Source organism: Dryobates pubescens, chromosome 10 (genome assembly GCF_014839835.1).
Source record: "Dryobates pubescens isolate bDryPub1 chromosome 10, bDryPub1.pri, whole genome shotgun sequence".
Classification (NCBI taxonomy): domain Eukaryota; kingdom Metazoa; phylum Chordata; class Aves; order Piciformes; family Picidae; genus Dryobates; species Dryobates pubescens.
Window position 1 is genome coordinate 38,702,014 of NC_071621.1, and position 10,590 is coordinate 38,712,603.

The window sequence follows — 10,590 nt, forward strand, 5'->3', positions numbered from 1 at the left end:
TCGTTTCCACCATGCCCACCCTGCTCCTGCATCCTCCTGCTAATGAGCAAAGATAGAATTACTTCTCCACATTCCACTTACACTGGGCAAAAAACTTTAGAATCAGCTACTGTAAAGGTGCAATTTTAGACAGGGTGTTCTTTAAACACAGAGCCTATTTGCACAACTATCATACCTAATACATCCTTCAGACATTTACAGTCTAATAGGAAATAGAACCCTAAAACCAGAATATAGTTGGTTCTAGCAGAAAACCTCTTTAACTACAAGCTCTAGAGAACTTAAGTTTTTAAGTATCAGTAAATTTACAAAAGGCCTCTGTATTTTGCAGAAGATCTGTTTCACAGGGAAAACCGATTAAAATTTTGACAAGCGGCATGAGAAATCTGATATCTGGAAGCACCAAGACCTGCCACGTGTTGGAGTAGGGTTCCCTATATTCACTCTGATGCCATCACTTCAGGAAGCTAGACTGCATAAGCACCAGTTTGATTATTCATCCCAGATGCTGGTAAGCTCTACAGAGGAGAGAGAGAGGAGTTAATTTAACAGCTGCATGGTTTGACACAGATGGCACTTGGTTCTGTGGCATGTCCAGTTTAACAGATTTCAGTGATAAGCAGGGTGTGTTCTACGACCTGGAGGCCAAAAAGGCAGAGCCTACCAGAATGCTTTTAAATTCTTAAGCACCAGGTTTTGTGAAATGTTCCTTTTTATCAAGCTGCAGACTACTTTCACTAGAATGCCTGGATGCTAGAAAGCCAGCATTTAAGATGACAATGCATAAAAATAATGCACCTAAGATTAACAGAAATCACTCGTGATCACTCTGGAGCTTTAAACATGTTCTGTCCTTGCAGTGTCAAAACTTTTATTGCACTCACTCCAGTGTTTCGCCTGGAAATAACAATTCCATATTTAACAGCTTATTATTAACCAGTTACCAAACTTCAGACCCCAAAATGGGACAGAAAGGACAAAGATGCCAACAGACCATGGAAGCATTTATGTAAGTAGTCCACTCCTCCATGGTTTACTGACCAAACATACCCACATTAATAAAATATTAAGAGAAACGACTGCAAAATACAAGGAGAGGAAGTTCTCAGAATAACTCTATCTCTAGCTCCAGAAGTAACACCTTCTTTTTGTCCTCACCACAAAATTAACTTGACAGAGAAATGAGAACATTTCTCCTGCATCCTGATCTTCATCCCTACATAGCCCAATCCACTTGTTTTCCAACCGATGGACTCACATGGATAGCAGAACCACCATTTTCCCCTTTCTGTTTCCTCATTTTGTGTAATGAGCCAATTAAAGCAAGGCATTAATGAGAAAATGGAAAAAAAAATCCAACCAACAAAACATTTGAGCCCATAAATTGAAAGAACAAGTCTGATTTTATTACGATATTGTATTCTCATCTGGGTGGCATGTAATTACAAAGAAACATTTACAATGTATTTTCAAGTATTAAGTTATATCATTTCAAGGCTTCCACTTCAAAAAGCTACATTAATAATACACCATACAGATAGTACAGTCGCTTAAGAGTTTCAAATCATTTCCTCCCCTCTGTTTGGTTTAAGTATGAATCAGTAGGCACTAGAAATGCCTGCAGCCACCTACTTCCTCGGGACGTGACCTTGTTCTTGTACCAGTACACATCACTTTGCATGTCAGAAAATCAGCTACTCTCAGACACAGCTCACAGGTAGTTTCATTAGAGCAATGTGCAGGTTCACAACAGAGACCAGAACTGCATGCCTGACCTCTACTGTTTAGCAGTGATGCAAAAGAAAGAATGCCTATTTAACTTAACTCAAAAACCACTTCTACACTGAAGTAACCATAAAAAATGCCATTGTAACATCCCATACTTGCTATATTTGTGCTTCTCTTTTCATCAAATATGTTTGACTTCAAAACAAAGTCCATTCAACAACTCTGAGTTTAGCAGATTGAGCCTAGGCCTAGCCTAACTCAATTATTTCCATGTTGCATATCAGTCAGTACAGGTCTGATTCCTGTGGCACTGGTGTAACCCATCAGCTACAGCAGGGTTACCCAGTTTAAGGTGGAACCTTTGAACGGTCCTGTTCATGCCACCATGGAGGTGTAAAGGTAAAACACACCTCACTAAGTCTCTTTTGTGCTGCCAGTATATCCCGAACAGATGGAATTCTGCATACAGTGGAATAAAACCTATTTGATAGGATACTGTCTTCTAAAAACCATCTTGGATAACAGTAAATGATTCCAGCATTCAACTTTTTTTGTTTTATACCAAAGACAGCAAAAGCCCTGTTACCTCTTTATTCACATTTCTCATACTACCTTTTAAAATAAAGCAGGAAATGTGGTCAGCAGCTGGTCCCGTCTCTTCTGCCCCAACACAGCTGAATCCACTTTAGCATAAAGAAAAACAAGGATGCTAAATACACATATACTTCATCACACAGTGATGTTTCACAAAGAAAAATCAAACTCCTTTTGTACTGATGAACACTTCATGGATCTAGCACTGCAAATGCAGCAGCAAATGACTGGCAGAAAACGTTTATCAACTTAGCCTTAAACGTGGAATTTAAGACTTTAAGAAATGAGACTTCAGGAACACAGTTTTTTGGGGGGGAGGGGTTTAAGAAGAAAAAGTTAATCAATGAAACTGTTTTAGAAAAGTCTATTCTTTGTGAAACCTCACTTTACATATTATCATTTTCACAATCCTTCTTCCCCCAACTGACATACATATAAACATTATAATACAACTGAAATAAACAGCCCACTCGTCTTCTGTGATGGGGAAAAACATTAACTAGTACAACAAAACACTTCATTGTTTGTCAAACTATTTTCTCTCCCGGTTCACTTAATTATGGAGCATTTTTCAAATCAGTAGCCTCAAGATACACATTTGTTTATCATCTCCAAACTGTGCTTAATTATGTAAAGTTATAGCTTTCTGGATACTGCAAGAGGCTAAATTAAGAACTCTACCATAAAATTGAGCACATGCATATACATGCAATATCTTTAAAATTTAATGCTGCTTTGAAGTAACAAAGGAATTTCAGTGTGCATGGGCACAGAGATTTACGTATGGGAAGCTAATGTAACGAGTTACTTGGATGCACCACATTCTTCAAAGCCCAATTCTCATTAGAGGTCCATGCAAAAAAAGTGACTGCTCTACATTAGGATTCCACTGTACAGACAGAACCAGTGTTCAGGTTCTGTTTCAACAGGCAAAACTCCACAACCTTAGAGCAAGCCAGAGAAAGGCTTTTTAAAGGTACCCTGCAACTCTAACACTAGACAGTACTTTAGACCGAGTCACAAATTCTTTTTTTTGCTATTTAAAAGCAATCTACTTGCACTCTTGGGACAGTCTGCTATGACAAAAGGCTGTAAATGTCACATCCCCCTTATTAGCACATTTCCCCTTCTCAGCTCATACTTAGTTTAATAGAAAACTAGTGTTTCAAGTAGCATAGGTATTTCTTTAATTCCAAACATAACTCACGTAACAACTACATGCACATTCATTTAAAAAAGGAAGAGGAAAAGAGCTAAATAGAATGACATGACTGCAATTTTCTCTCCCAAGTTATCATTCAGAGCTAGAAACATTTTGGCAGAGTAGGACCAGAGAAATCATTTTCTGAACCAGTCATTACAAGCGACTGGCATAAGCAAAGCAAGCTGTCTGATACCACATTATGGGAATATATTGATCCTTACCAGGTTGCGAGGTGGAAAACGACTGTTCTTTAACCCCTACACAACGGAGCCTGGCAGGGCAAGCACCTAAAAGAGAAACTGTCAGAGAGGTTTTAATAGTAATGTATAACTAAGATGCAGTACAATTTTATATGCATGCTTTCTTTTGCCGATCATTACTAGTTTCTTAAGTCTGTCCAGTGACGATGTCTTAATGAAGTTTTTGGTTTGGTTTTCTAAGCAAGCATTTTCGGCTCCTCAGGACAAGCAGGCTAGACATTATCTGACTCAAGACCAAGGTAGTCAGCGTTATCTTTACTGGCAACTGCGAAGCAGAACCGAGCACACCTTCATGCGTCAGGTCGGCATGATCTTTTCACCCAAGTGCTGCGAACGGGCTCTGGCGGCACCTCTGCGTGTGTCAGTTTGCACAATTATCGTGCTGCTGTACGCAGCTTTGCAAGAGACTTACGCCAAACGAGCACAGACCACTACGTCCACACGCCAGATTTACGTGACCTGTAACCAAGGCCACCATCTGGCTCCCAATGTACCGTTCAAGACTTTTCTTTGATACCCTGGCCACTTAAGTGCCAGGTTCCCCTCCTCTGCATATCCCCCAATACCACCCCATCACCACCGTATTCTTTTCCTCCGCACCATCGCCTGCTTCCTCCGCCACGACGCGAGGCCCCTAGGGACGACAACCCCACGAGTACTTGCAGCAGGTACTTGACCCTACATTTTGAAGGAGGCCGCTGCCCGCCGAGCACAGATGGAGCAAAACTCCACCGACACCTGATCCCGGTCCACGTGAAGGCAGATCCCGCCGGGGGCCGCCCACTCCTCGTCCGCCTCCGTCCCCACCGCCGCGTCCTCCAGGCTCGGAGGCCGAGAGCTGGGCAGGGCGTAGTCATGGTCGCTGCTCTCTCCGGCGGGCTGGAGGTGGTGGTGATGGCGGCGGGGGCTGCCCATGTCCCTGAAGAGGCTAGTGCTGAGCTGCAGCCCGCCGGCACGGATCCCGGCTAAGCGGCTCAGGAGCTGCCCCAGGGCGCTCTGATTAGCCAGCACGGCCCGCAGGTAGCTGCTTTCCCGCTCCAGCTCTCGCAGGCGGCGACTCAAGCCACGGTTGCGGTCCCGCAGCTGGCGGTTCTCGGCAGCTAGGCCCTGGAGGCGGCTTTCCAGACCCAGAACGTATTGCTTCTTCTTCAGCCGGTTCAGCCGTGCGGCCGCCGCCGCTTTTAGCCGGCTCCCAGTCCCGCCGTTCCTCCGCCCGGGCGCCGCCGGCTTCTGGCCCTGGCCCGGCGAGGGCAGCTGCTCCGGTTCCTCACAGAAGCAGCCGCTCAGCTCCGCGTCCAGGTCCCAGTCCGGCCGGGCCGCCTCTAGTAGGTCTCCCAGCTCCAGCCCCGGGAACCAGTCCTCTTGCTCCCACACCTCCAGCGGGCCACCAGGCGCCTCCGGTTCCTTTTCCTGCCGCCGCGGCTCCAAAGCGCCCGCTTCCCGCCGCGGCGGCTGTTGTTGTTTGGGCCGCGCGGGGCCCGGATCCCCTTCCCCGCCGCCATCCCGCCCTCTCGGGGCCTGCCCCGCGCCGGTTAGCGGCCAGACGGCGCCCGAAGGGCTCGCTCCGCCGGAGGAGGCCGCCAGCAGCTGGGTGAGGCTGTGGCGCATGGCGGCGGCAGGTAAGGGGCCCGGCGGGACGGGACAGACCCTACGGGCAGCGACCCGGCGCTGGCGCCGCGGTGCCTGTCGGGAAGCGGCGCCTTGCGCGGGGACGCGGGAGTGCGCCCGCGCGCGGGAAGTCGGCGGCTGTGAGGGGAGACGGCCGGGGAAGGGGGGTGTGAGGGGCGATGGGGAGCCGGGTGAGACGAGATGTGAGGGGACATGGCGGGCGAGGGGAGGGTTGGGGTGTGGGGATGTCGTGGTGGAGGTGGAAGGATGGAAGGGGGAGCGATGTGGGGGAGCGGAGTGATGTGGGAATGCCGGGAGAGGAGATGTGGGGATGGGGATGTGAGAAAGAAGGAGGTGGGGGGTTTGGTGGGATGCAAGAGGATCTGTGGGATTGGGGATTTGAGGAGGGAAATGTGACAGGAAGACGTAGGGATATGGGGGGGTGTGGGGATGGGATGTGAGAGGGAGATATGGGTGTGCAGGAGGGGATATGAGGGGGAAACGTGGGTGAGGGATAGGGACGAAGGGAGGTGCGGGGAGGGTGATGTCTATGAAGGGGATGGGAGGTTGTGAGGGGATGTCAAGGATGTATCGGTGGTGGTGTTTAAGGGTGGGATGAGGTTTGGGGAGGGGTGTATCACCCACAGGGGCTGTGGAGGGGAGGGAACGAGGATGTCCCCCAGGGCCAACAAGGTTTTGGGGGCTTTCCCGACAGACAACGTGCGGGGCTGCCCTGTCAAATAGTGAATGGGTGCCCCCAGCACAAATTTAGCCTATTGAGGTACCTGGTTTGAGGGTCCTTACACTAGCGGGAGGGAACAGGCACTCCTTGCATTTTGACTTAGTAAAATGAGTGGCAGAGTTGAGTCCTAGCATCTGCTTTCCTCTCAGACCATGAGCGTAGTTTGTAGCCTAGGTCAGTTTGCATTTGATCACACAGTATCGCAGTAACTAAGGTTGGAAGAGACCCCAAGGATCATCAAGTCCAACCTGTTCCAACAGACCTCACAACTAGACCGTGGCACCAAGTGCCACGTCCAATCTCCCCTTGAACACCTCCAGGGATGGTGACTCCACCACCTCCCCGGGCAGCCCATTCCAATGACGAATGACTCGCTCGGTGAAGAACTTTTCCTCACCTCGAGTCTAAACCTCCCCTGGCACAGCTTGAGACTGTGTCCCCTTGTTCTGGTGCTGGTTGCCTGGGAGAAGAGACCAACCCCCTCCTGTCTACAACCACCTTTCAGGTAGTTGTAGAGGGCAATGAGGTCACCTCTGATCCTTCTCCAGGCTAAACAATCCCAGCTCCCTCAGCCTCTCCTCACAGGGCTGTGCTCAAGGCCTCTCCCCAGCCTTGTTGCCCTTCTCTGGACACGTTCAAGCGTCTCGATGTCCTTCTTAAACTGAGGGGCCCAGAACTGGACACAGGACTCAAGGTGTGGCCTAACCAATGCAGAGTACAGGGGCACAATGACCTCCCTGCTCCTGCTGTCCACACTGTTCCTAATGCAGGCCAGGATGCCATTGGCCTTCTTGGCCACCTGGGCACACTGCTGGCTCATATTTAGGTGGGTGTCAGTCAGCACCCCCAGGTCCCTCTCTGTTTGGCAGCTCTCCAGCCACTCTGACCCCAGCCTGTAGCTGGGGTAGATGCCTTCATGGTAGATGCCTTTAGACTAATTAAACATGCATGCAGTGCATGTCAGAGAAAGATGGCTGAAAAGCAGGAGGATGCAATCTGTAAAACTAGCGTGGAACAACATTTGTAGGAGCAGGAACAAAGGAAAGTCTGGTTCAGCATGCAGCGGATAGTGGAGCAGTACTTTTCACCTAGCTTTGAGTGGGTTCAAAGATAGTCCAGAGAAGTTCAGAATACAAGTTTGTTAATTGCAGCTACTTACTTAGGAACCATATCTGGTTTGCTAAGTCCTTGAGATGAGGAGAGCTCTGTGGAGGGACTTTAACAGGCTGGACAGATGGGCAGAGTCCAAGGGCATGAGACTGAACACATCTGAGTGCCCGGTTCTACACATTGGCCACAACAACCCCGTGCAGTGCTACAGGCTGGGGTCAGAGTGGCTGGAGAGCAACCAGGCAGAAAGGGACCTGGGGGTACTGGATGACAGCTGGCTGAACAGGAGCCAGCACTGTGCCCAGGTGGCCAAGAAGGCCAATGGCATCCTGGCCTGTATCAGGAACAGTGTGGCCAGCGGGAGCAGGGAGGTTATTCGGCCCCTGTACTCAGCCCTGGTTAGGCCACACCTTGAGTCCTGTGTCCAGTTCTGGGCCCCTCAGTTTAGGAAAGATGTTGAGTTGCTGTAAGGTGTCCAGAGAAGGGCAACAAAGCTGGGGAGGGGCTTAGAACACAAGCCCTATGAGGAGAGACTGAGGGAGCTGGGATTGCTTAGTCTGGAGGAGACTCAGGGGTGACCTTAATGCTGTCTACAATTACCTGAAGGGGGGTTGTAGCCAGGGTTGGTCTCTTCTCCCAGGCACACAGCACCAGAACAAGAGGACACAGGCTGTGCCAAGGGGAGGTTTAGGCTGGATGCTAGGAAGTTGTTCTTCATAGGAAGAGTGACTGGCCATTGGAATGGGCTGGCCAGGGAGGTGATGGAATCACCATCGCTGGAGGTGTTTAGGAAGAGACTGGATGAGGCACTTGGTGCCAGGGTTTAGTTGATTAGAGGGTGTTGGATGATAGGTTGGACTCGATGATCTCAAAGGTCTCTTCCAACCTGGTTAATTGTATTCTATTCTAACTGTAGTCACAAGCTGGAGGATCTTGAGGCCTTTTGCTTCTGGACGCTTCTGTACACTGATACACCAATTTTGATGTGCTGCTCCCTTTATGGATGCTCAGGACTAATAGCTACTTGAACAACTAGCTAAAATGTTGAGTTACCCCAAGGTAAACAACTTGGAGGGCTCTTGAGCAGCTGACTATAGCCCTGGGGGTGGGGTGGCTAGGGTGTCATTTCACCCATCATGCCTTTTTTTTTTTTTTTTTTCAATTGGATAGCTAAAGAGCATGAGCTGTAAATCAACCAAAACCCTTGTTGGCTGGAAGGGCAGCAAAAGAGAGGGAGATGCCTCTGTATCTGACAGTGCTAACAGGAAAGGGGAAAAACTTTGTCAAAAATTGTCAGACATATACCCATTCATTTTGTGCTAACCCATCACTGCTATTTTCTTTACAGGAAACAAGCTGGCGGAAAATCTAGAACCTCAACCTGTGTCAGACACTATTGAAATCTCCCAAGAGACATAAGAATTTATTTTGAGCTGAGCTGGCATGCAAATAACATGATCACATTAAATATGACTAAAATATTTGAAGCCCACAAAACTATCAGACAACTGGACATAATCATCTGCGTGAGCACCAGGTATTGTATGATGTTACTGGTGTGACCTGTTAGGTTGCCAAATGATGACTGTCACATAGACATTGGAAGGTGGGATTTCTTTCTTGGAACCTCAGTGTTAACATCTCAAGAGAAGCCAACCTCTCTTGAACTTCAAGGGAGAATTAAACACAAAGGCTAAGGGTTTGAGCTTTGGTCCATCTTGGAAAATAATGTACTTTTAAATGTAAAGGAATGAAAATCTGATACAGCAGAGGTTAGGAGACCATAAATTCATATTTTACATTTTTCACCCTAATCTTTCACGTTAAACAACTTAAACAGTCCTGGTTCAGATTTTACAATGTAGAGCTCTTACGTTAAAAAGGTGTAACAAAACAAAAGGCTACAGAACAGTCCTCGTAGGAGGATTTAGGATCACAAGTGCAGTAGAGAGCAATCACAAGAGGAATCTCTGTCAGAAGATGGTCTTATGGAAACAAACAAACTGCAGTTGTATATCACAATGGAGGGAGCTGCCAAGCTTTTGAGATGAGAACAGTTTTGAGAATGCAAATAGAATGCTGGAATTTGACATTCAGATCTTTTTCCTTAGTCGGTTAATCTGTGCTGTGCCTTCTGTAAGCATCAAACTGCAGTTCACTGTGTGCCTGCTCGCTGCTTTTGAGCTGTCAGAGCTCTGGGACCTTCAGATCATTGCCCACTGCTGCTGCCTCTTTTACAACTCGCTTTCCTGCTCTCTGCCTGGCTTTTTCTGCAGTTTTCAGCTTCTTCCCCAGCTGCTCAATTTCCCATTGCTTATCTTAGAGAGCTTTGTCCATCTCTATGGCCAGGTTCAGCAGTTGTTTTTTCTCCTTGTTTGTTCTCTCCATCCTGGCCTGCAGCTCACTGGCCTGAGCTCTCTGCTGACTTTCTGCCTGTTCTACCCGCACAGCAGTTTGTGGGTGCTTCTCCTGTAGTGCTACAGCTGGTTTAGTGAATTGACCTTCCAGGCCTAGGCACTTCCTTGCTGGCTCTGAGCCTACAGCAGCTTCTTTTCTCACTCCTGTGCTCTGCAACTCTCAGAAGCACATTTCTCCTGTAAGGACTCCAACTGCTGTGAGAGCTTTCTGGCCTGGGCAGAGAGCTGCAGCACTTCAGCTTCCTTCTCCCTCACAGGCTGGGTGAAGGGCACTTTGTTGCCTTTCTTCAGGTGCTTTTTCTCCCACAGCTGCATGTGCTGTTTCTTATATTCGTCCCTGAACTGGATCATTTTTTCATGGTTGTTGGCCAGATCCATAAAGCACCCCTCCAAATTCTGAACCCATTTGCTCTGGGCTTTCATTTTCAAAACGTCCTCTGTCCTCAGTTCCTCCAGCTCCATGTCGAGCTGTTCCAGGACTCTGCAGTGTTGACATGCATCCCCTGCTTTTTTCTTCACTATACAGATAAGGTGATACTGTTCTTCTAGGCGTGAGTGAAGCAGAACTTCAGAACTCTCACTGAGTTCTTCTAGGCCTTTGTCCATCTCTGGATCACTTGTGGGGTTGGTCATCCTTGCCTCTCTCTTACCCTAAGCCATGTAGCCCATCACACACAAAGATAAACACAATTTTATAGTGACTGCTTCTCTTAGTGATATTCACCATATTTAAATGGTTTTCTTTGGCATCTGAAGGAGTTTTGTGGAGTCCCCTGAAAGGGTCTGGGGCAGTGTTAGGGGGATCTGGGGTCACCTCACGGCTGCCACCCCAATGCTACCTGCTTAAGAGTTCCAGGACTCTTCCTGGAACCACTGGACAGAAGGAAGGTTTTTCTCTCCCTGTTTGCGGTGCCCCAACAAGGACCT

General features: G+C 48.0%; 2 protein-coding genes across 3 annotated transcripts; both read right to left on the reverse strand.

The window, feature by feature from the left end:
- Positions 1 to 1,384: 1,384 nt before the first annotated feature.
- On the reverse strand, positions 1,385 to 5,445 carry CREBZF (CREB/ATF bZIP transcription factor). 2 transcript variants are annotated; one of them, XR_008462405.1, is made up of 3 exons: positions 4,387 to 5,445; positions 3,748 to 3,825; positions 1,385 to 2,411 (listed from the first exon to the last, which is right to left on the reverse strand). XR_008462405.1 is itself a non-coding variant. In XM_054164750.1 (3 exons), exons 1-2 carry the CDS (start codon positions 5,392 to 5,394, stop codon positions 3,777 to 3,779), a joined length of 975 nt encoding a protein of 324 aa, XP_054020725.1. In that variant the 5' UTR covers positions 5,395 to 5,445; the 3' UTR covers positions 1,385 to 2,411; positions 3,748 to 3,776. The 2 variants fall into 2 exon arrangements, 1 of the variants encoding a protein (XP_054020725.1); XM_054164750.1 differs by having other exon boundaries at positions 4,469 to 5,445.
- A 3,817-nt stretch (positions 5,446 to 9,262) lies between these two features.
- On the reverse strand, positions 9,263 to 10,296 carry CCDC89 (coiled-coil domain containing 89). The gene is given in 2 exon segments (XM_009897429.2): positions 9,263 to 9,729; positions 9,732 to 10,296. Coding segments are annotated over 2 exon segments (1,032 nt in total).
- Between the last annotated feature and the right edge of the window lie 294 nt (positions 10,297 to 10,590).